General features: G+C 49.7%; 1 protein-coding gene across 1 annotated transcript in view; it reads right to left on the bottom strand.

Annotated features, from left to right (window-relative positions):
• Window positions 1–8833: 8833 nt before the first annotated feature.
• Window positions 8834–24645, bottom strand: part of SEZ6 (seizure related 6 homolog) — a 40669-nt gene continuing 24857 nt past the window's right edge. The window contains 10 exon segments of the mRNA XM_087955788.1: window positions 8834–9104; window positions 10155–10260; window positions 10374–10494; window positions 10646–10684; window positions 12937–13134; window positions 15405–15596; window positions 19844–20038; window positions 22172–22327; window positions 22330–22367; window positions 23859–23997. Of these exon segments, the coding sequence (XP_087811914.1) occupies window positions 9069–9104; window positions 10155–10260; window positions 10374–10494; window positions 10646–10684; window positions 12937–13134; window positions 15405–15596; window positions 19844–20038; window positions 22172–22327; window positions 22330–22367; window positions 23859–23997 (1220 nt within the window). The 3' untranslated portion in view covers window positions 8834–9068.

Raw genomic sequence — 24645 nt, 5'->3', positions numbered from 1 at the left:
CCCTGTCCTATTGTTTCTTTTATTTTTTTTTATTTTTCTTATATGTATCCATGTATTCATAACTATGTTTATACTTATACCTGTAATCTTATAATCGCTCGACAAAATAAATAAAATAAAAAAATAGAATGGAATGGAATGGAGAATAGAATAGCATATAGAATAGAATAGAATAGAATACAGAATAGAATAAAATATAGAATAGAATAGAATACAGAATAGAATAGAACAGAATAGAACAGAACAGAATATTGGAATGTAGAATATAATTAGAATAGAAATAGAATAGAATAGAATAGAATAGAATAGAATAGAATAGAATAGAATAGAATAGAATATGGAAGGGATGTCAAACTCAAGGCTTACGGGCTGAATCCGGCCCACGGGGTGCTTAAATCCGGCTTGCAGGGCCAGCCTGGAAATATCTTAGGATCGGGCCGGGGTGCCTCTGGCACCTAAAATGGGTGGGGGGGGGCTGCATCTTGTTTTCACCCTCCATGAAAAAACCAGGGTGAAAAAGGGCCCGAAAATGGCCGGCAGAGTGGTGCAGGAGGTCATGGAGGGGGAAAACGAGGTGTGGGGGGAGGGGGGGGGGCATGCATGGACACCCCGCCATGTCCCCTTTTGGCCGGCAGGGGTGCTGCAGGAAGCATCCGTCTGCCCGCCAGCCCGTGAGGGAGAACTACAATGCTTATCCGGCCCTCGGAATCCAGTTTGATACCCCTGGAGTAGAGAATAGAAGAGAATACAGAGGACAAGACAATATAGAATAGGAATAAAATTAGGAATTAAGGATAGGATAGGATAGGATAGGATAGACCATTTCTGATAAATGGCAGTCCAGTTTCTTCTTGAAAGCTTCCAGGGATGAAGCTCCCTGAACTTCCAAGGTCAACTTCTGTTCCATCGGTGGATTGTTCTCACTGTCCAAAAATTTCTCCTTATTTCCAGGTTGAATCTCTCCTGGATCAGTTTCCATCCATTATTCCTTGTCTGGCCTTCAGGCGCTTTGGAAAATAGCTTGACCCCTTTCCTCCTCTCTGGGGCAGCCCCTCAAATATTGGAAGGCTGCTCTCCTGTCTCCCCTGGTCCTTCTCTTCCCTAGACTAGCCAGGCCCAGTTCCTGCAACCGTTCGTTGTATGTTTTACCCTCCAGTCCCCCAATCATCCTGGTTGCTCTTCTCTGCACTTTTTCTAGAGTCTCAACTTCTTTTTTATAGTGTGATAACCAAAACTGGATGTAGGACTCTAGGTGTGGTCTTACTAAGGCTCTATAGAGTGATATTAGTACCTCCCTTGATCTCGATTGTGTACCTCTGTTAATACAACTTGGGATTGCATTGGCTTTTTTGGCTGCTGCTGCACACGGCTGGCTCCTATTTAGCTGGTTGTCCACTAAGACTCCGAGATCCCCCTCCCAGTTCCTGCTATTGAGCCTGGTTTCACCCAGTCTATATATGTGTCCTTTGGGATTTTCTTCCCTACGTGTAGGAATTTTTTTTGATGGGGGTTCACGGCTCATTGTCCAAGGGGTGCAAACATATCCCTGGCCACAAAACCCCAGGAACCATGAAAAAGGGCCACGGATATTTTTGTTGTTGTTGAGAAAAGCTCTAGTTCCCTAGAATTGATAGTCCTCAAGTTACAACCACTTTAGGGACCGCTGAAAATGACAGTGGCCCTGAAAAAAAAAGTGAATCAGGATCGTTTTCCACACTTATGACCATTGCAACATCCCCATGGTTGTGGGATCAAAATTCGGACGCTTGGCACCTGGCTCTTCCTCATGATGGTTGCAGTGTGATCCGGGGGGTGGGTGGGTTCCGTTAAACGAAGTCAATGGGGAAACCAGATTCACTTAACAACTGTGTTCCTAACTGAACGGCTGTGGTGATTCGTTTAACCACCGTGGCGAAAAAGGTCGTAAAATGGAGCAAGGACTCATTTCACAACTTGATAACGGAATGTTTTGGGCTTCATCGTAGTTGGGAGCCCAGGATTTCCTCTCTGGGAAATCAAAATGGCGGCCCCTGGATTTCCCCCAACCAAAATGGCGGCCTCAGCTCCCAGAATCCTCCAATCGGCATGTTGGTTTTCATGGCCTGCGATATTTTTCCAGATCTTGGATCCTGTTGTGGCCCACCGGTGGCTGACAGAGCTGGCAGCAGAGTCAGACAGTAGCGAGGAGGCTGGGGAGGAACCTGGGCCATTCCTGGAGGCCGAGGAGGGCTCGGATGAGGGCTCTGCGTCAGAGGCAGAGACGGGGCCAGGGCAGGCTGCCAGTCATCAGCTGCCTTTGGGCTCGGACAGCAGTGAGGCGGCGGAGCCTCTGGAGCCGGTTCCCAGCCTGCGCATGCACAGAGCTGCCGAAAGGAAGGCACAATTAAGAACTCGGGGTCGACATGGGAGTAAGGCCACAGGTGGACGATGAATGGCCCCTCCCATCAGGATTAAATGAGGAGCAAAAGGGGAGGGGGCTTTTTCAGGAAACAATTCATTCGTTTGTTTGTCCGTTCGTGAAGATCTGGCTGTCTAACCCAGCCCTTCCCTGTCAGCACTGAGCGTGGGACTATTTACCGGGCAGCGTTCCAGGATTGATAAAGGTCTGAGCTCATGAGTCTACCTTCACGAGACTGTTGGCCAAGCCGTTGGCTGACTTGCGAACGAAATAAATCCACATTAATGTAATAAAAAGAGGTTTTTGCCGGGGCTCAGAATTAATTTAGTGTTTTGGGGGGAGGCCTAGGACAGAACAGATCCCTTCTGGAAAAGCAAGTCACCAAACCAGACCAGACTTTTTCTAAAACACCGGTTTATTCATCAAACAGTCCAAAAAAAAAGTTGGCCCACCCTCCCTTCCCCTCACCCCCCCACCCCCAAGATTTCCCCCCACCCCACCCTCCACTTGCAAAGGGGGAAGGGACGAGCTCTGTAGTTTGACATTGAATGATAAAAAGCTCCCCTCCTCTCCAGACCCCCCCGGGGGGGAGGCAACCAAGGGGGCTCTAGACCACCCTGGTCTTCCCGAAACAGTCCAGACTTCTCATAGAGAAGGGAGGGGGGTGGATTTTGGAGGAGGTGGAGGGAGGACCCATGAGAAGAGCTTCTGCTAATCCATCCTCCTCCCAACTTCGGGAGGGGGAGAAGTTTACAAAACGAGGGTAAGGGGTGGTGGAGAGATGCAACCCCCGCCCCCCTTGGGATTCAAGGGGAGGGGTGTTTGGTCATTTGCAGGGGAGGTCTAGAATGGGTGGGCTTCAGCCAGAGTGCCCCCCCCAAAAGGCCATGGGTTTCTGGACCTTCTCCAGGGCCTGGGACTGAAATGTCGGGGTCACCAAGAGGTCCATGTCCTTTGGTCCAGATCTGGAAGGAGGCGATGATCCCTCTTGGTGACCCAGAGAGCCTCCTTTGAAGGATCCCTCCCAAGAGTTGGAGTTTGAAGGCCATGTCTGGAACAGGTTCTGCCCATTCTTAGGTGGCCCATTCTTTGTGGAGATCCTCACTGAGATCTGGAGGATTGAGACCATTCCTCTTGGTGACCAAGGGATCCTTCTGGATCCCTCCCAAGATTGGAGGCCACGACTTGTAGCCTTTCCTAAGGGCCCAATTCTTTGCGGAGGTCCTTGTTGACGCCTGGAGGGTGGGAATCGTTCTTGGTGGACCCAAGAATTGTGGATGCCTCCTAAGACTGGAGCAGGGGGTCCCCCTAAAGTTGGCCGCTTTAAGACGTGTGGACTTCAACTCCCAGAATTCTCCAGCCAGCAAAGCTGGCTGAAGAATTCTGGGAATTGAAGTCCACAAATCTTAAAGCGGCCAAGGTTGGAGATCCTGGTTTTAATACAGGGAAGAGGGGATTTGAGGCCAGGGGCTTCTTGGCTGGTTGAGCCCACCTCCTCCCGGTTGAAAGCTCCTCTCTACGGAGTCCTTCCTGAACTCGCTGTTTATGACCCGGAGTAAGAGGAGAATGGGAGAAGATGCCAGGTGGCCCTTCCACTTCATCAGGAAGGAACAAATGAATTATTTACGGGATACGGGAGTTGAAGTCCACCAGTCTTAAAGTGGCCAACTTTGGGGACCTCTGGACTGGAGATAGGGAGATCATGTCTCACAGCGACCCTGACCCTTCCTAAGTGACCAGTCCCAGCCAGTGTGCGTGGAGGTGGAGTGGCTTGAGATGGGAGGGTCTCTTCGTGTGGGGAACCATGGGTCTCTGCTCTCTCCAGCGTCTGCAGGACCCCACAAGGTCATCCATGCTTTTACCATCAAAAAGCTCATGGGATCCAGTTGCAATCCTGAAGATGACCTTAGCTGGGTCAAAGCAGGCTTTATATTCAATCCCTACAAGATCCGGCCTGATCCTTACTAAAGTGTTAGCTTAACAACAGTACATTTAGTGATGGTTGGAAGTTTACAAAAGAACTGGGGGAAAAAAAACCCGACTTGGGACAATTTTTCATGCTTAACGACCGTTGCGGCATCCTCGTGATCCAAATTCAGAGGCTTGGCAAGCGGTTCATGTTTATGACGGCCGTAGTGTCCCGGGGACACGACCTGCCACCAAGCAAAGGCCATGGGGAAGCCAGATTCACTTAACAGCCACGTTGCTCACATAGGAACTGCACTGAATCGCTTAACAACAGTGGCTAAGAAAGGTCTTAAAATGGGGCAAGACTCGCTTAACAACCCATCTCACTCAGCAACATAAATTTTGGGCTCAATTGTGGTCCTTAAGTCAAGGACTGTCAGAAATGGTGTAGGGTTTCCTGCTTGGGCCGAGGGGTTGGACTAGATGACCTACAAGGACCCCTCCAACTCTGATGATCCGTTAAGCAATCTGTCTGTAGAAAAATACTGAAAGTGGATTTCAGATGTGTCTTGAGCTGGTGTCTTCAGAAGTGCTGCTGGACCCCAAAGATGGGAGGAGAAAGGTGTTGAAGACGGTGTGTGTGTGTGTGTGTGTCTAGGGCCCCTTTGGCTTGGGGGTTAGAGTGCAGGATTGCAGGCTGACTCTGCCCACTGCCAGCAGTTCAAATCCCGCCAGGCTCCAGGTTGACTCAGCCTTCCGTCCTTCCGAGGTGGGTAAAATGAGGACCCAGGTGGTTGGGGGCCAGAGGCTGACTCTGTAAACTGCTTAGAGAGGGCTGTAAAGCACTATAAAGCGGTATATAAGTCTAAGTGCTATGGCTTAGGAAGGAGGGAGGGAAGGAAGGAAGGGGAAAGGAAAGGAAGGGAAAATGAGAGGAAGGAAAGAAGGGAGGGAAAATGAGGGAAGGGAAGAGAAAGGAAGGGAAAATGAAGGGAAGGAATGAAGAAGGCGGGCAGGCAAGCAGATGAGAAGGAAGGAAGAGGAAAAGGAAGGAAAGGAAATGAGATGGAAGGAAGGAAGCCATGGTGGTGGTAGGGTGGCTAGAGCGTCATATTGCAGGCTGACTGCCCACAGCCAGGAAGTTCGATCCTGACCACCTCAAGGTTGACTCAGCCTTCCGTCCTTCCGCGGTCGGTAAAACGACGACCCAGATGGTTGAGGGGGACAAGATGCCGACTCTACACCGCTTAGAAAGGGCTGCAAAGCCCTGTGAAGCGGTGTGTAAGTCTTGAGGGCTATTTCTATTGGTACCTTCAGGGCTGGATGGTCTCCTTGAGGTTCCTCAAGTGAGGCACCTCCACCAAGGACGGAGATCTTCATTTGCACGGATGGTCGCCTCCGTCACCCAGCCTGGGGGGCTTAAATGCCAGTGCTGGATCTTACTTCTGGGACCCCTCCACACACACACACCCCTTCCTCAAGGTATTAAGAACAACTCTGGAGCAAGGAAGGTTGAGGTGGAGTTACAAGGGGGAGCTAAAGTTTCTCCTTGGGTGGTTTGATGGAAACCAGAACTACCCGACACCCCAAATGGTACACACACACACACACACACACACACACACCCTTCAGCTGCTGCCTTCTGCAAATTGGTGGCTTTGGTCTCCCCACCCCGCAAGGATCAAATGCTCAGAGCACAGGCCAAGACCACCAAGGAGACCCCCAACCCTCTCTGCTTCTGGTGGTCCTACATCCAGGGTTTCTGGGGGGGGGGGGCAGAGGTGGGATTCAGCCGGTTCGGACCAGTTCTGGAAAATTAATTTAAACCCAGATGTCCTTTTGGGGCTGGGGAGGAACCGGTGTGCCAAGGAACCTGTGCTGGAAACTTCACTTTTTGGCTCGGTGAACCTGTCAGAAGACTTTGATTAAAGTTGGCATACTGCCAGAAAACAGAGAGGGAAGAGACCTTGGAAGGTCTTCTAGTCCAACCCACAAGTGGGATTCAGCCCGTTCTGACCGGTTCTCAAGAACCTGGAGCAGATATTTGGTGTAATTTGTAGAACCTGCCATGCCCACCAAGCCACACCCATAGCTGATTGGCTGGGTCTCCTTTGGTTGCCTTGCACAGGAGAACGGAGCTGGAAAGCAGGTTAGCGGGGTGGGGAGGGAAGGGGGATGTCGCAGTATATCCTTCCCCTGCCATGCCCATCAAGCCACGCCCACAGAAGGCCACGCCCACCAAGCCACACCCATAGCTGATTGGCTGGGTCTCCTTTGGTTGCCCTGCTCAGGAGAACGGAGCTGGAAAGCAGGTCAGTGGGGCGGGGAGGGGAGGGGGATTTTGAAGTATATCCTTCCCTTGCCACGCCCACCAAGCCACGCACACAGAACTGGTAGTAAACATGTTTGAATCCCACCACTGCTGGGGTGTGTGTGTGTGTGTGTGTGTGTGTGTCTTTGCGTGTCCTGGCCCCTTAAAACCAGGGATGAGAAACCCAAGGCCCCGTCAGCTGCGTGGTCCCCCCTCCCAAGACCATTGGTTGTGGCCCCCCCAGGAAACCCCCACCCTCCAATCCCAGTATCGCCCAAATCAGCGGCAGAGTTTTCCTCCCCCCACCACGTGAAATGAAGCCTCCAACAAAAACACCAAAAGCAAAAATCTACCAAAATTCAGGATCAAAGAGCCAGAAGCCCCCCCCACTTTTTCCCTTCCTCCAATGGGTTTCCCCCCACCCACCCCCGGGGCCCCATCCGAGTTTGCTCAAACAGAAAGAATCCTCAGCTTCATGGAAGGGACCTTGGAGGTCATCTAGTCCAGCCCCCTCAAACGCTTTCGGGCCATCCTGGAAATGGATGTTAAGAAAATTCTCCGTGTGTGTGTGTGTGTGTGTGTGTGTGTGTGTGTGTTGTTCCCCACGGAGGGAGGGGCTGCTAAAGGCCTCCTTGAGGTGGTTCGTAGCCTTCCTGCCTAGCCAGGAATGAGGAGGGGGCAACTGCAGTGGGGAGGGGACCGTCGGTGGAGAAATACAGGAGCCTTGCGGTCTTCAAACCCATCCCGTTTCTCAGTTTGCCTCTGCCGCAAATTCTGGGGTGTTTTTTTTCCCTATCTCTTTATTAACCCAGTCCAAGTTGGCATTTCCCCGTGGTTCCCCTTCCAGGTCCGAACTGGCTCAGCTGCTTTTGGATCAGGACCAATCCAGGAGAATCTTTTTGCTCAGGGTTGAATTGTGGGGTCCTTGGTGCTTCTCTGAGCTGGGTGGTTTCCTTGCAGACGTTTCGTGACCCAACTAGGCAACATCATCAATGCTGGAAGGAAGGAAGGAAGGAAGGAAGGAAGGAAGGAAGGAAGGAAGGAAGGAAGGAAGGAAGGAAGGAAAGGGTAGGAGGGAAGGAAGGAAGGAAGGAAGGAAGGAAGGAAAAGAAGGAAGGAAGGAAAAGAAGGAAGGAAGGAAGGAAAAGAAGGAAGGAAGGAAGGAAGGAAGGAAGGAAGGAAGGAAGGAAGGAAGGAAGGAAGGAAGATAGTTGGGTCCTTGGTGCTCTCTGAGCTGGGTGGTTTCCTTGCAGACGTTTCATGACCCAACTAGGCAACATCATCAGGGCTGGAAGGAAGGAAGGAAGGAAGGAAGGAAGGAAGGAAGGAAGGAAGGAAGGAAGGAAGGAAGAGAATAGGAAGATAGTTGGGTCCTTGGTGCTCTCTGAGCTGGGTGGTTTTCTGGCAGACATTTCTTAACCCAAGTAGGTAACATCATCAGTGCAAGGAGGAGGAAGAGGAAGAGAATTGTGGGGTCCTTGGTGCTCTCTGAGCTGGGTGGTTTTCTTGCAGACGTTTCGTGACCCTGCTAGGTAACATCATCAGTGCTAGAAGGGAGTGGGGAGAAGGACGACTGTGGGCTCCTGGGTGCTCTCTGACTGTGGTGGCTTTCTTGCAGACGTTGCATTACCCTACTAAGGGAACACCATCCATGATCGGCCGAGCAGAAGCCTGCACCTCTCCCTGGAGACCCAGCGCACGGTCGACTCCTCCGCCTGTTTTGTTTTGGGGAAAAGGTGGAACTATTTCTTCGCCCTCCTGACGGACGGAAGGCCCATGTTGCCCTCCTCAACTCAGGCGTGCAGGGGCGGAGGGCTGCTTTTGGGCCGGCGTCCTGTTTGGAAGGCAGAAACCAGCCCATCTGGACGAGCAGAACCGAAGAAGCTTCTGGGATGGGAAGCGAAAAGGTCTTCAAGGGGGGGAAAACCCAGAACCAAGAACGTCCGGCTGCCTTTTTTGGGTTGGGTTGGGTTGGGGTGGAAAGCCCCTTGGAGGACAACCGTGGCCTGGAGGATGGAGAGGAAGGGTCCAGTTTGCCGGGGGGAGCAGGCTGTTCGGCGGTCTTGTCCCGGGCTTGAAAAAGTGGGTCGGGGAGAATCCCATTAACGGTTGTTGCAGATGGTCCAGGAGCATCACTTGGTGAGGAGCGTTCCTAGAGAGGCCTGGAGGGAAGGTGGGAGGAGCATCGGGGGGGTCAGGAGGACGGGAGACCCCCCAGCTGAGGAAGGGTTGGGGTGGGTGCTGCCGTTGCCGTGGGGTCCTGGAAGGGGGAGGCACTGTCTGTCAGCAGCCCCCTCCCCTCCGCGCGCGATGCTGGTCCGAGGAAGGTCTGGCCGGGAGGTATTTACAGGTCCTCTCTCTCAGGGCGGGGAGGGGTGGGGAGCCTCCATGGTCCAGGGTGGGGTGGGGTCTGTTCCCCCCCGGCTCCTCCCTCAAGTGGGGGCTCCTGCCCTAGATGGAGACTTCATAGGCTGCCGCTGGGATCTCCTGCGGAGAGAAAAGCCTGCAGAAGGTTGGGCCCTTGGGGGTCGGCCTCTCAGCCCCCCAACCCTCACCCCAAGGGACGGGTTCAATGAGGCAGCCCCTCCCCCAAAACAGAGTGGGGGGTGTCTCCCAGGGATTGGTCCAAAGTCACCTAGCTAATCACCAGGAGACGGTGAGTTCTAGTATTGCCTTAGGTATGAAAGTGGTCTCTCTCCCTCCCTCTTTCTCTCTCTGTCCTTCTCTCTCTCCATCCCTCTCTCCTTCTCCCTCTCCTTCCTTCTCTCCCTCGCTTTCTCTCCCTCTCTCTCTGCTTCTCCCTCTCTCTCCCTCTTTCTCTCTCTCCATTCCCCCCTCTCCATCTCTCCCTCCCTCCCTCTCTCCTTCTTTCTATCTCACTCTCTCCCTCTCTCCTTCTCTCTCCATCCCTCTCTCCATCTCTCCTTCTCCCTCTCTCTCCCTCTTTCTCTCTCCATCTCTCCCTCCCTCCCTCTCTCCCTCTTTCTCTCTCCTTCTCTCTCTCTCCTTCTTTCTCTCTCTCTCCCTCTCTCCCACTCTCCTTCTCTCTCCATCCCTCTCTTTCCATCTCTCCCTCTCCTTCTCTCTCCATCTCTCTCCCTCCCTCTCTTTCCATCTCTCCCTTTTCTCTCTCTCCATTCCCCTCTCCATCTCTCTCCCTCCCTCTTCCTTTCTCCACCCTCCCTCTCCATCTCTCTCCCTCCCTCCCTCTTTCTCTCTCTCTCTCTCCCTCCCCTCTCCTCTCTCTCTCCCTTCTCTCCATCTCTCTCCCTCCCTCTTTCTCTCCCTCTTTCTCTTTCCATCTCCCTCTCCTCCCTCTCTCCCTCCCTCTCTCTCCCTCTCTCCCCTCTCTCTCCCTCTCTCTTTCCCTCTATCTCTCCCCCTCATTCTCTCTCTCCTTCTCTCTCCATCCCTCTCTCTCTCTCTCTCCATCTTTCTTTCTCTCCCTCCAAACACACCCACACCCCTATATCCCACTCCGTGGGCCCCCCTCTCACCCTACTTGGCACACCCGGGACCAGAAGGGCCCCCACTTACTCCAGTCTCATAGATGGGATTGTCAAAAGCCGAATCGTCCGCCATGTGGTGGCCGTAGGCGTGTGAAGTGGACAGGGGTGCCGGCAGCGACATCTTCCCCTGATGCCTGGGCAGCCCCAGAGGAGGGAAGGAGACTGGGGTCAAGACACACGTGGGGAGGCAGGGGGGGCTATGTCCCCCCACCCCCTTCCGGTCAGCTCTCAGGCCACCGCAGCTCACCTGGAAATGCACAGGTAGACGGTGCCCAGGAGAAGCCCAACGGCAGCCACGGGTAGGAAGACCTCAAAGGCCACGCTGGAGCCTCTCAAGGGGTCCCTGGCGGGCATCACTTTGGCCACAGCTGCAGGAGGAAACGGGAGGCTGAGTTTGGGGAGGGGTCCCCCTGCAGGGCAGCAGAGGGGGAGGGAGAGCGGGACCCCAAAAGCTCATCCCTTAGAGGGGGAGGGTTGGTCAGCAGCCTCCTGGGCAAAGGACGTTTTGGGGATCCTTACCGTCCAGTTTCGGGTTGGCATAAAACTCATCGTGGGAGACTAGAAAGGAAGCAGAGGGGGGGCGTTAGGGAGGGGGGCATCGCAGGCTGGCAATTCCCAGCTCAGAAATCTAGACCGGGGGAGGGGTCAAACTCGATTCCGTTGAGGGCTACATCAGGGTTGCGTTTGACCTCAGAGGGCCAGTGGGGCGTGGCCGTGGGAGGCGTGGCACAGGACTCGTGTCGGGGGGGCACCTGGGGTGGCCAAGTGCTAAGGCAGGATTTCCCTGAGACCCTCCCCGTGTCCCCTCGGGACATGGCGACCGTCGTAAACATGAGTCAGTTGCCAAGCGTCTTGAGTTGATCGTGGGGTCCTAAGTGTGAAACATGGTCCTAAGTCCCCGTTTTCAGTGCCGTTGTAACTTTGTATATGGTCACTAAGTGAACTGTCATACGTCGAGGGCTATGTAGAGAGTAGAGCCAGCTAAACAGGAGCCAGCCGGGTGCAGCAGCAGCCAAAAAAGCCAATGCAGTCCTAAGTTGTATTAACAGGGGGATACAATCGAGATCCTGGGAGGTACTAATCCCACTCTATCCATCCTTAGTAAGGCCACACCTAGAGTCCTGCATCCAGTTTTGGTCACTACACTATAAACAAGATGTTGAGACTCTAGGAAAAAAGTGCAGAGAAGAGCAACCAGGATGATGAGGGGACTGGAGGATAAAACATACGACGGACGGTTGCATTAACAGAGGGATACATTCGAGATCAAGGGAGGTACTAATACCACTCTATAAAGCCTTAGTAAAGCTACACATAGAGTGCTGCATCCAGTTTTGGTCACTATAAAAAAGAAGTTGAGACTCTAGAAAAAGTGCAGAGAAGAGCAACCAGGATGATTAGGGGACTGGAGGCTAAAACAAAGAACAGTTGCAGGAACTGGGCCTGGCTAGTCTAGGGAAGAGAAGGACCAGGGGAGACAGGAGAGCAGCCTTCCAATATTTGAGGGGCTGCCACAGGGAGGAGGAAGGGGGTCAAGCTATTTTCCAAAGCACCAGAAGGCCAGAGAAGGAATAATGGATGGAAACTGAACAAGGAGAGATTCAACCTGGAAATAAGGAGAAACTTTCTGACAGTGAGAACAATCAACCCATGGAACAGAAGTTGCCTTCAGAAGTTGTGGGAGCTTCATCCCTGGAGGCTTTCAAGAAGAGACTGGACTGCCCTCAGTCAGACATGGTGTAGGGTCTCCTGCTTGGGCAGGGGGGGGTTTGGACTAAATAACCTACAAGGTCCCTTCCCATTCTGATTATCTGTTATCTGTTAGAGTCATGATGGCGAACCTATGGCACGCAGAGCCATTGATACAGGCACACAAGGCCCAGCCAAGCTTACCTGCGCTGCACATGTGCGCACCTCCCAGCTGATTTATGGCCCATTTGAGGCCTTTTTCGAAAAAAATGAGCCTTCCGGAAATACCGGAAGTGCTGAAACGGACCCATTTTTCAGCCTCCTGAGGCTGCAGAGGCTTCCCTCAAGCCCCCGAGAGGGCGAAAATGGCCTCAAAAAGACCGAAGATTAGCTGGGAGGTGCACGCATGCAGAGTGTAGGTAAGGGGGTGTTGCACGCATATGCATGCCCCCCCCAACATTGCATTATGGGTGCCGGCACGCATGTGCATGCGCTTTTGGTAGGGGTGGGATTCTACCGGTTCGCACCTATTCGCTAGAACCAGTTGTTAACATTCTAAGCAGTTCAGAGAACCGGTTGTTAGAAGAAATTACTGGGCTAATCCTGTAAGGAAGGCAGGAAGGAAACATTCTGGTGTTGCTTACAGAAACTGCCTCTCCATTATCCCTTATTACATTCTTGGCAGGACTAGACTTACTGTCTCTGGAACTTCTCTGGAGTTTTTTTCCCCTCCTTTGCTGGTACTTTGCTTGTGTTGAGTGACCATTCAAAGTTACAATGGCACTGAAAAAAGTGACTTATGACCGTTTTTCACACTTACGACTGTTGCGGCATCCCCACAGTCATGAGAGGCCAGGCGAGGAGATGCGTGCCTCGATGTGAGGGATGTTGAGTTGGCCACGCCCAGCCAATAACATGACCACCAAGCCACGTTCACCCAGTCACATGACCACCAAACCACGCCCACCACCTAAGCCACGCCCACAGAACCGGTTGTTAAACAATTTGAATCCCACCCCTGGGCTTTTGGCACACAACCAAAAGGTTCGCCATCACCGGAGCAGAGGATTCCGGATAGCTTACCCTCATCCCTCCCCCACCACACCCCCACGGAGACTGACCAGCTTTGCAAAGCGGGGGAGGGCTGCTCCAGTGTGAGGGGTGCCCAGGCAGGCATCGGAGGATGGCGTTGCCCAGTGGCAGGTAGCCGGTGGCACAGGTGAAGCGCAGGGTGGTCCCAGTTTGGTAGAGCCGCTTTTCGGGGTGCTGAGTGCTGTGTTCAGGTCCGCCCGGGTTGGTGCAGGGTTCGTAGACCTCGGCTGGAAGAAAAGAACGGCAGGATTCTCTGAAGGTAATGATCTAAGAGCTGACCAGCTGCTAGGATGATGTAATGCTGGGAACGAGTCGGCAAGGTTTTGGGGCCGATATCACTTTAAGAGCCTGTAATAAGAAGAGGCCCTGTTGGGGAGTATCACTCTCTCCATGTGTGCTGTAATTACTGATTGTTGTTTGTTTGAAGTCTGACTAAAGGATGTGTATGTATACTTTCTTTGTAGATAAAACCAGGGGTGGGATTCATTTTTTTAAATAACCGGTTCTGTGGGCGTGGCTTAGGTGGTGGGTGTGGCTTGGTGGTCATGTTATTGGCTGGGTGTGGCCAATTCAATATCACTCACATCGAGGCACGCATCTCCTCGCCTGGCCTCTCACGACTGTGGGGATGCTGCAACAGTCATAAGTGTGAAAAACGGTCATAAGTCACTTTTTTCAGTGCCATTGTAACTTTGAATGGTGACTCCACACAAGCAAAGTACCAGTAAAGGAGGGGAAAAAAACTCCAGAGACGTTCCAGAGACAGGAAGTCTAGTCCTGCTAAGAATGTAATAAGGGTAAACGGAGAGGCAGTTTCTGTAAGCAACACCAGAATGTTTCCTTCCCGCCTTCCTTACAGGATTAGCCCAGTAATTTCTTCTAACAACCAGTTCTCCAAACTGCTTAGAATATTAACAACCGGTTCTAGCGAATAGGTGTGAACCGTTAGAATCCCACCCCTGGATAAAACCACTATTTAAATGAAAACCTGTTTACTGCTCCTGGGTTGTCTCACATAGTCACACTGTGCACACACTCATACATTCATTCATTGAACATTCATTCATTGAACATTCATTCATTCTCTCAGGGTAATGATTTAAGAGCTGACCAGCTGCTAAGATGATGTAATGCTGGGAAACGAGTCAGCAAGGTTTTTGGGCTGATATCACTTTAAGAGCCTGTAATAAGAAGAGGCCCTGCTGGGGAGAGTATCTCTTTCTCCATATGTGCTTCCATGCTGTAACTGCTGACTGCTGTTTGTTTGAGGTCTGAGACTAAAGTGTGTGCATATATTCTTTGTAGATAGAAGCACTATTTAAAATACAAACTTTTGTTTACTCTATTTGCTCCTGGGTGGTCTCACATAGTTACACCATGTGCATTCTGATAGATTTGAACTCCTTTCTGGCCTGGTTCTGATTTTGCTCCTGGATTTTTTAAAGATTTATTTTACTCAGGAGAAACACTTTTTAAAAAAATAGTGTTTCTCAACCTTGCAATTTTACGATGGGCGGACTTCAACTCCCAGAATTCCTGTGCTGGCTGGAGAATTCTGGGAGTTGAAGTCCACCCATCATAAAGTTGTTACTGAGTGAGAAATACAGCTAGTCCTCGCCTGTACAACCGTTCATTTAGTGACCGAAGTTACAATGGCATGGAAAAAGGGACTTAGGACCGTTTTCCACACTTACGACTGGTGCAGTATCCCCCTGGTCACGTGATCAACATTCCGACTGACTTGGCAACTGACTCACAGTTATGATGGTCGCAGTTTCCCAGGGTCACCTGTTCCCTTTTGTGACCGTTTGACAAGCAAAGTGAATGATTCACTTAACAACATTAACAACTACAGGGATTCACTTAAGAACCATGTCCAGAAAGGTCACGAAATGGGGCAAGACTCAATGTATTAGCAACATAAATTAGCAACACAAATATTGGGCTCAATTGTGGTCGTAAGTTCGAGGACTAACTCTACTGATTTAGGAAAATGATCCTTGGACTAAATTTCAGCCCGAGGGTCATTTTCTAAATCACTGCAGGTCGTCCTCGAACTTATGACCACAACCGAGGCCAACATTTCCATCACTAAGCAAGACAGTGGGTGAGTTTTGTCCCGTTTTAATGGCTTTTCTTGCCACTGTTGTTAAGCAAGTAACATGGTTGTTAAGTGAATCTGGATCCCCCCGCTGACGTCGCTCGTCAGAAGGTTGCAAAAGAGGATGACTTGAACTGTGACCGTCATAAATATGAGTCAATTGCCAAGGGTCCGAATTTGGATCATGTGACCACGGGGAGGTCGTAAGTGTGAAAAACGGTCGTAAGCCACTTTTTTTGAGGAACTTTGGATGGTCACTAAATGAATCCATGGTCGTAAGTCGAGGACTGCCTGTATTTCTTTGGCCTCTGGTCACCGTCGAAGGCTCTGCACCCCCCTCCCGGCTAGTTTCTCGCCCTCCCCCCAGGCAGGGAGACCCCCCCAGACTCAGCTTACGGATGCATTTGGGCAGCCGGTCACTCCACTTCGGACCGCCGCCCGGCCGGTCGTGGCAAACGATCTCCCCGGAGCCGGCCAGGAGGAAGCCCTTGTCGCAGAGGAACTGGATGGCAGAGCCCACCGGGAATTTGTTGGCGGAGACCACGCGACGGCTGTGCTCCACGTCTCCAGGGTCTGGACAAGCGGTCACTAAGAGAGACAAAAAGGGAACCAGTAGGTAGGCGGGCAGGGGGACAGCCCAAGGGCAGAGGGGGGCAGGTGCCACCTCATTGGGAGGGGCCCGAGCTCAGAAGGCCCTGGAAGCGCTACGCAGACCCCCGTAATCCACTTATGCCCTGGAATTATTTATGTATATCTACAGTCTGTCTGTCTGTCTGTCTATCTATCTATCTATCTATCATCTATCTATCTATCTATCTATCTATCTATCTATCTATCCATCCATCCATCCATCCATCCAATCTATCTATCTATCTATCTATCTATCTATCTATCTATCTATCTATCTATCTATCTATCTATCTATCTATCTATCTATCTATCTATCTATCTATCATCTATCTATCTATCTATCCATCCATCTATCTATCTATCTATCTATCTATCTATCTATCTATCTATCTATCTATCTATCTATCTATCTATCTATCTATCTATCTATCATCTATTTACCTCTATCTATCTATCTATCTATCTATCTATCTATCTATCTATCTATCTATCTATCTATCCATCCATCCATCTATCTATCTCTTTCATCTGTGTCTGTCTATACATCTATATCAAGTCTATCTGTCATCTATCTATCTCTATCACCCTTATGTCTATCAATCTTTCTCTTCCATCCATCCATCTATCTCAATCATTTTTTCTTTCATCTATCTATCTATCTATCTATCTATCTATCTATCTATCTATCTATCTGTGTGTGTGTGTGTGTATGTGTGTACGTACTCTCACTCATACACATGCACACATATATACAGCAGTAGTTACACACACACACACAAACACAAAAAACAGGTGGGAAGGGACTTTGGAGGTGTTCTACTCCGGTCCCCTCTTCAAGTAGAAGTTCTATGCTATTTTCAGACATGTATCTATATCTATACACACACACACACACACACACACACACACATGTACTACACACATAATACATATACATACACACACACACCCACACCCACACACATATATATACTAGCTCGGTCCCCGTGCTTTGCTATGAAACTATGTGACCGGGCTTAGTTTTTTGGGAGGAAAATAAGGGGGGGGAAATCTGCCTCTGTCTACTAGCATCCATTGGTATTCATCTGGCTAGCGCCCTGTCAGTATGTTAGAGAGAGTTGAGGGCTGTTTGGAAACTGAAACAGTATTTGCTGTGTGAGCAAGGAGGAGACAGCAAGGAGCCTGGGCGTGGCTTAGCTCAACTGCTCTGTACTAAAGCTGCTTGGTGCTCTGAAACTGAACCTCCTCTCCTCTGCTTGTGTTTTGCATTTGGAAGAGATTTCTTTTCAGGTGAGGAGGGGGAGTAGAACTCCTTAGCATCAGAGCATGTTAATAATAATAATTAATAATAATAATAATTAATAATTAATAATAATAATAGTAATAATAATAATAGTAGTAATAATAATAGTAGTAATAGTAATAATAGTAATAATAATAATAATAATAATAATAATAATAATAATAATAATAATAATAATATAGGAAATACTCTAAATGCTCTAAGGGTCCTTTGGAAAAAAATCCTTTCTTAGGGAGCCCCTAGAAGCCAAGAGGAACCTACGGGCCAAACTTCAAGTTTGTAGGCTTTACGGTTCTGGAGATTTTGTGATGATGCGTGAGGGGTAATTTCGCTTTTATATAGATAGATACACGTAATACATATACATACACACACACACACATATATATATATATATATATATATATATATATATATATATATATATACTACACACACACACACACACACACATACATATACATGTAATACATATACACACATATGTACTAAACACACACACACGTGTAATACATATACACATAATACATATATATATACACATACACACATATGTAGGTCTAGGTGTGTTCGGGTCTTTTCCCGTGTAAGATTAAGAGTATCTTGGCGACATTTCGGCGAGGTCCCACTTGCCACCTCAGGCTGGTGCTTCCGGCTTCCTGCCAGTGCAAACAGTGTGTGGATCGGAGCTGCCGTCTCTCTATATATACTGGGGGGCTGGTGTGCTGGGCTGGTTGGCTGCGCTGCTGCCTCTTGATTGGTTGATGGAGTTGATGTTGGTATAATGGGCTCTGTGATGGCCTTGTGAGTTTTGTTGTGGAGATATCCTGCTTGCACTGGCACGAAGCCGAAAGCAAGGGAAAAGACCTGAACACACCTAGACCTACATACCTGTACCCGTGAAAATCTACAAACACACACACACACACACACACACACACACACACACATATATACTAAACATACACACACAAATACACACACAGAGGAAGTCCTCAGCTTATGACCACAACTGAGTGCAAAATTTCCCTCACTAAGCGAGACAGTTTTGTCCCATTTCATGACCTTTCTTGCCACCACTGTTAAGTGTTTCACTGCAGTTGTTAAGATAGGAACACGGTCGTTAAGTGAATTTGGTTTTCCTCACACTGACTTGGCTTGGCAGAAGGTTAAGGAAGCAACCGTGTGACCCCCACGGCAACTGCGACTGTCATAACTACGAGTCCGTGGCCCAGCCCCTGAATTTTGATCACATGACCACAGGGAGGCTGCAACCATCGTAAGTCTGAAAAATAAGTCAATTTTTCCAGTGCCGTTGTAACTTTGAATGGTCAGTAAACTAATGATTGTAAGCCGAGGATCCCCTGTACTTAAAGGGACAGGATAAAAGGAGGCAGGAAAGAAATGAACGTGTACAGATACTCCTCATGTTCCAACAGTAACGGAGCCGGCCCATCATGGACATAATGTGTGACAGTCATAAAATGGGTACAATCATATTTTGGCAGCGGTCTGTCATTAAGCAGAATGCTTTCATTTGAGGCTTTCAAGAAGCGATTGGACCACCATTTGTCAGAATTGGGGTAGGGTCTCCTGCTTGGGCGGAGTAGGGTTGGACTAGATGACCTACAAGGTCCCTTCCAACCTCTGTGAATCTGCTTGTTTTCGCACCGCCTCCTTTGGACATTCCAGACTTGACAACGATCCCCTCCTCAGCCAGTAGGGGGAGCTCTTAACACACCCAAAATAAAGCCATCAGTGGTTTTGCAAGCACAATGGATGGAGGGGGGTCCAACTTTGGACACTTGAAAACTTGTGGACTTCCACTCCCAGAATTCTCCAGGCTGCCTCTGCCTCCTTTCCTCTCCTCTCTTCTTCATCCACCCTTTCCTTTTCATTCCTTTCCCTTTTTATCTTTTTTTTTCCTTTCCTTTTCCTTACTTTCCTTTCTTTCCCTTTTTATCTTCTTTCCCTTTCCTTTCCTCTCCTCTCCATGCAGCCTCTCCTTTTCATTCCTTTCCTTTTTATCTTTTCTTTCCTCTCCTCTTCGCGCATCTTTTCCTTTTCATTCCTTTCCTTTCCTTTTTTATTTTCCTCTCCTCTCCTCTTCATGCATCCTTTCCTTTCCATTACTTTCCTTCCCCTTTTTATCTTTTCTTCTCTTTTCCCTTCTTCTCCTCTTCATCCATCCTTTCCTTCCAATCTTTCCTTTCCCTTTTTATCTTCTTTCCCTTTCCTTTTTATCTTCCTTTCCTCTCCTCTCCTCTCCATGCAGCCTTTCCTTTTCATTCCTTTCCTTTTTATCTTTTCTTTCCTCTCCTTTTCACGCATCTTTTCCTTTTCATTACTTTCCTTTCCTTTTTTGTTTTCCTTTCCTCACCTCTCCTCTTCATGCATCCTTTCCTTTCCATTCCTTTCCTTTCCCTTTTAATCTTTTCTTCTCTTTTCCTTTCTTCTCCTCTTCATCCATCCTTTCCTTCCAATCTTTCCTTTCCCTTTTTATCTTCTTTTCTTTTCCTTTCTTTTCCTTTTTATCTTCCTTTCCTTTCCTCTCCCTCTCCTCTCTTCATCCGTCCTTTCCTTCCAATCTTTCCTTTCCCTTTTTATCTTCTTTCCCTTTCCCTTTTATCTTCCTTTCCTTTGTACTTCCCTTCCTTCTCTTTCTCCTTCCTTCCCTCCTTCCATTCCTTCCTTCCTCCCTCCCTCCCTTCCTCTCCTCTACTCCCCTTTCCTCCTTCCCAGCTAGATGGGCACAATCACTCAGCATGTAGAATTATTCCTCCTCCTCCTCCTCCTCCTCCTCCTCCTCCTCCTCCTCCTCCTCCTCCTCCTCCTCCTCCTCCTCCTCCTCCTCCTCTTCCTCCTCCCAGCCCCAGATCTCACACACACACCCCCCACTCACCTCTCTGGCAGGAGGGCAGGTCCCCGCTCCACACCAAGTCCCAGTGGCACATCAGCAGCTCGGTGCCCACCAACTCGTAGCCCGGGTAGCAGTGGTAGGTAACCACGGCCCCGTGGATCAGCTCCGGGTGTGAGGTGGTCTTCCAGCCATTGGGGATTTCGGGGAGCTCCGGGCAGGTGTCGTTGCGTGCAACCTCTGCCGGGGGGAGAAGAGCAAGAGGCCGAAAGGGAGGCTGGCCAGGGGCCCCTCCCTTGGCACCTGATTTTGGGGGGCTGGGGGTGCGCTGTCCAGACAGTGTATAGTTAATGGGGAATTGGTATAGTTAAGTTAGGAATTGGGAACTGTCCCCTTAAGGCAATGCATCATGGTTAAGTGTAGCTAAGGTATCCTGGGAAATGTAGTCCACGTCATGCGGTCACACCTGCAATCCTGATTGGTCCCTAAACTGACCCTCGGTGGGTTGGGGAAGTTCCCCTCCCTCTTGCCTGGAACCCAGCTGCTGCCTCACCCCCTTTCTCCTTCATTTTGGGGGGTGAAAGATTATTTATTTATTTATTTTATTTATTTGATTTGCCAATTGTTTACAAGATAATAAGTATAAATGTATACATAGTTGTGAATACATGAAATGGCTGCATATAAGAAAAATAAAAGAATAAGAGAAACAATAGGACAGGGACGGTAGGCACGTTGGTGCGCTTATGCACGCCCCCTACAGACCTCTTAGGAAAGGGGTGAGGTCAATAGTAGACAGTCTAAGGTTAAAGTTTTGGGGTTTGGGAAGAGACTACAGAGTCGGGTAGAGTATTCCAGACATTGACCACTCTATTGCTGAAGTCGTATTTCCTGCAATCAAGTTTGGTGCGGTTTACTTTGAGTTTGTATCTATTGTGTGCTCTTGTGTTGTTATGGTTGAAGCTGAAGTATTCATTGACAGGTAGGACATTGCAATGTATGATTTTATATACTATACTTAGATCGGACCGAAGACGGCATAATTCTAGGTTTTCTAGTTCTAGAATTTCAAGTCTGGTGGCATAAGGTATTCTACAACGAGCAGAAGAGTGGAGAACTCTTCTTGTGAAATATTTCTGGACTTTCTCAATTGTGCTAATATCAGATACGTAGTGTGGGTTCCAGACTGATGAACTGTATTCGAGTATTGGTCTAGTAAATGTTTTGTATGCTCTGGTACCATCCTTTTACACCAGAAAGTCAGCTATGCAAAGAGTTGGACATTGAGATGAATCTCAACATAACCGTGAGTTATTGAGGATGCCTGATGAACCAATAGAAAGACTTGGTATGGATGCTTTGTGGAGTTAGTCTGCCTGCTTATATAATCAGATAGCGATTGTAAGGTCCACAACAGTAAAAGGATGATAATAGAACGGGGGGGACGGGACGAGAGCCTCTTTGAAACCCCCCCCCCCCGGCCCCACTGGGAAGCTCCCCCTTCTGGCCGCCTCAATGGGGCTTCCAAAGATATACAGGTAGTCCTCGGCTTAACGACCCACGGTTGAGCCCAAAAAATTCCGTAGCTAAGCGAGACGGCTGTGGAGGGAGTTGAGCCCCCCCGTTACGACCTTTCTTGCCACCGTTGTTAAGTGAATCGTTGCAGTCGTTGTTAGGGACACGGTTGTTAAGTGAATCTGAATTCCCCCCTCCTTTGACTTTGATCGCCAGAAGGTCAATGGGGAAGGCAGATTCACTTAATCACGGTGTTCTTAACTTAACGACAGTAGTGGTTCACCTGACAACCATGTTCCTATGTTAAGAAATGCAGTGATTCACTTAACAACCATGTTCCTATGTTAAGAAATGCAGTGGTTCACCTGACAACCATGTTCCTATGTTAAGAAATGCAGTGATTCACTTAACAACCACGTTCCTATGTTAAGAAATGCAGTGGTTCACCTGACAACCATGTTCCTATGTTAAGAAATGCAGTGATTCACTTAACAACCATGTTCCTATGTTAAGAAATGCAGTGGTTCACCTGACAACCATGTTCCTATGTTAAGAAATGCAGTGATTCACTTAACAACCACGTTCCTATGTTAAGAAAGACAGTGATTCATTTAACAACCATGTTCCTATGTTAACAACTGCAGCGATTCACTTAACAACTGAAGCAAGAACGGTCATAAAACGGGGCAAAATCCATTTTACAACTGGGCTAACTTCGCTATGGGAATTTTGGGCTCCACTGAGGTCGTAATTTGAGGACTGCCTGTAACTGCAATGCCCCTCCCCCTTTCTCTCCCCTCCCCCCCTCCCGGGGCATGTTAAAAGCTGAGCCGCAAAGAAGGCCGCTGCTCCGCTTACCGGCGAAATGGATGATGAAGCCATTCCGGTAACCCACGGCGCTGCTCCCGGGATCCGACTGGAACTGGACGGTGACGTCGGCCATGGCGGTGAAGAGCTGGAAATGCCGGTGGGAGCCGGAGTACTGGCCCAGGATGCGGGCCGTCAGGTCGTCCCGTCGTAGAAGGTCAGCGTGTCCCCTTTGCCAAGGCGCAACCTTTGAAGGACAAGTGGGGAGAGGGGAGGAGGAGGGGGAGGGGGCTGCCTCAACAGGGGGGCCAGGGGTGGTTTTCAGCCGGTTCTGACCTGTTCTGGAGAACCAGGAGCGGAGGTGTTGAGTGGTTCGGAGAACCGGCCAATCCCGCCTCTGACTGGCCCTGCCAACCCCATCTCTTCTCTGTCATATCTATCTATCTATCTATCTATCTATCTATCTATCTATCTATCTATCTATCTATCTATCTATCTATCTATCTCTCTTCTATCTATCTATCTATCTATCTATCTATCTATCTATCTATCTATCTATCTATCTATCTATCTATCTTTCTCCTCCTCCACTTCCTCCTCCTCTCCCCACTCCCTTCTAGCCCTGATGATGTTCCCTAGTTGGGTCATGAAATGTCTGCAAGGAAACCACCCAGCTCAGAAAGCATCTTCCTTCCTTCCTTCCTTCCTTCCTTCCTTCCTTCCTTCCTTCCTTCCTTCCTTCCTTCCTTCCTTCCTTCCTTCCCCTTCCCCTTCCCTTCCCTTCCCTTCCTTCCTTCCTTCCCTTCCCTTCCTTCCTTCCTCCTTTCCTTCTCTCACTTCCTTCCTTCTCTTCCTTCCTTCGTTCCTTCCTTCCTTTCCTTCCTTCCTTCCCTTCCATTCCTTCCTCCCTTTCCTTCTCTCCCTTCCCTTCCTTTCCTTATTCTTTACTTCCCTTCCTTCCTTCCTCCCTTTCCTTCCTTCCTTCTTTCCCTTCCTTCCTTCCTTCCCTTCCTTCCCTTCCTTCCTTCTTTCCCTTCCTTCCCTTCCTTTCCTTCCTCCCTTTCCTTCCTCCCTCCCTCCCTCCCTCCCTCCTTCCCTCCCTCCCTTCCTTCCTTCCTTCCTTCCCTTCCCTTCCCTTCCTTCTTCTTCCTTCCTTCCTCCCTTTCCTTCTCTCTCACTTCCCTTCTTTCTCTTCCTTCCTCCCTTTCCTTCTCTCTTCCCTTCCTTTCCTTCCTTCCCTTCTTTCCTTCCTTCTCTTCCTTCCTTCCTTCCTCCTTCCCTTCCTTCTCTTTCTTTCCTTCCTTCCTTCCTTCCTTCCTTCCTTCCTTCCTTCCTTCCTTCCCTTCCTTCTTTCCCAAACAACAGCATTTAGATTTATACACCGCTTCACAGTGCTTTTACAGCTCTTTCTAAGCAGTTTATAGTCAGCTTCTTGCACACATACACACACACACCCGCCAACAATCCAGGTCCTCATTTTACCGACCTGTGTCAACCTCGACCCGATAAGGATCGAACTGCTGGCAGTGGGCAGTGAGTTAACCTGCAATCCTGCCTTCTCACTCCTGCGCCGCCACGTCTTAAACACGGCCTTGCTTAGCAACCTCCGGGCTCAATTGCAGTCATAAATCCAGAGCTCCTTGGGTGTGGCCGTGGGTTCAATTCTGTTGGTTTGCCTGCCTTAAGGAGAGCTGGGCCCCAGGTGCGAAAGAGGGGAAGAGAGAAGCAGTCCACTCACACACGTATGTCCAACATGATGCGCTTGTCCTCTTCCACGTGAATGCCCCAGATGCAATCCTGCCCCTTTCCGTACGGTTCGGGCCAGTTGGGGGACAAAACCACGCCGGACGCATCCGTGATCTCCCCACTGCACACCGCTGTTGGGGGACACACGTGAGAAAGAGGTCATGCGTGAGCATAGCCAATGCTGGGTTTTTAGACCCCTCTCTTGAGTTTCTACCTTTTTTATTTTAAAGCTAGCATTGCCCGGGTATTGATTTATCCCAATCCTGTATTACAGTGGCCCCCAACCTTTTTTGTGCCACGGCCCGCTACCGGCATCAGCACGCATGACAAGGCAAGGCGAGCCGAGAGACCGGCCAGCCAGCCGTCCCCCGCTTCTCCCCGCCACCTTCAACTCCTCCTCTGTACCTTTGTCGATGGGCTTCGGGACGGTCGTTCGGCTCGCCTTGCCTTGGGTGCTGAAAGAATCCTCGCGCCTTAGTTTCGTTTTGAAGCCCCCCCCTTCGATGAAACTAAGGCGCGAGGATTCCTTCAGGACGCAAACGCCGCTTTCCAACCGGAAAAGCTCACCCGGAAGCACTTTCTCATCGAAACAAGATGGTGGCGCCCAGCAAACTGGCGGCCCGGTAGAAAATGTTCCACGGACCGTTACCGGTCCGGGGCCCGGTGGTTGGGGACCCCTGCTGTATTAGACAGGAAAATCCTCTAGTTGGGGCTCACACTGTTGTACTGTCTCTTGTGCAGCGTCGCAGTTCTTCTCTTTCGCCACAAGAGGGAGCCCC

The sequence above is a fragment of the Notechis scutatus genome, chromosome 1 (assembly GCF_049901735.1).
Source record: "Notechis scutatus isolate UNSWTSFEM ecotype Mainland chromosome 1, rNotScu1.2, whole genome shotgun sequence".
In the NCBI taxonomy this organism is placed as follows: Eukaryota; Metazoa; Chordata; class Lepidosauria; order Squamata; family Elapidae; genus Notechis; species Notechis scutatus.
The sequence above is the reverse complement of the archived record's forward strand: the minus strand, read 5'-3'. Positions and strand labels throughout refer to the sequence as shown.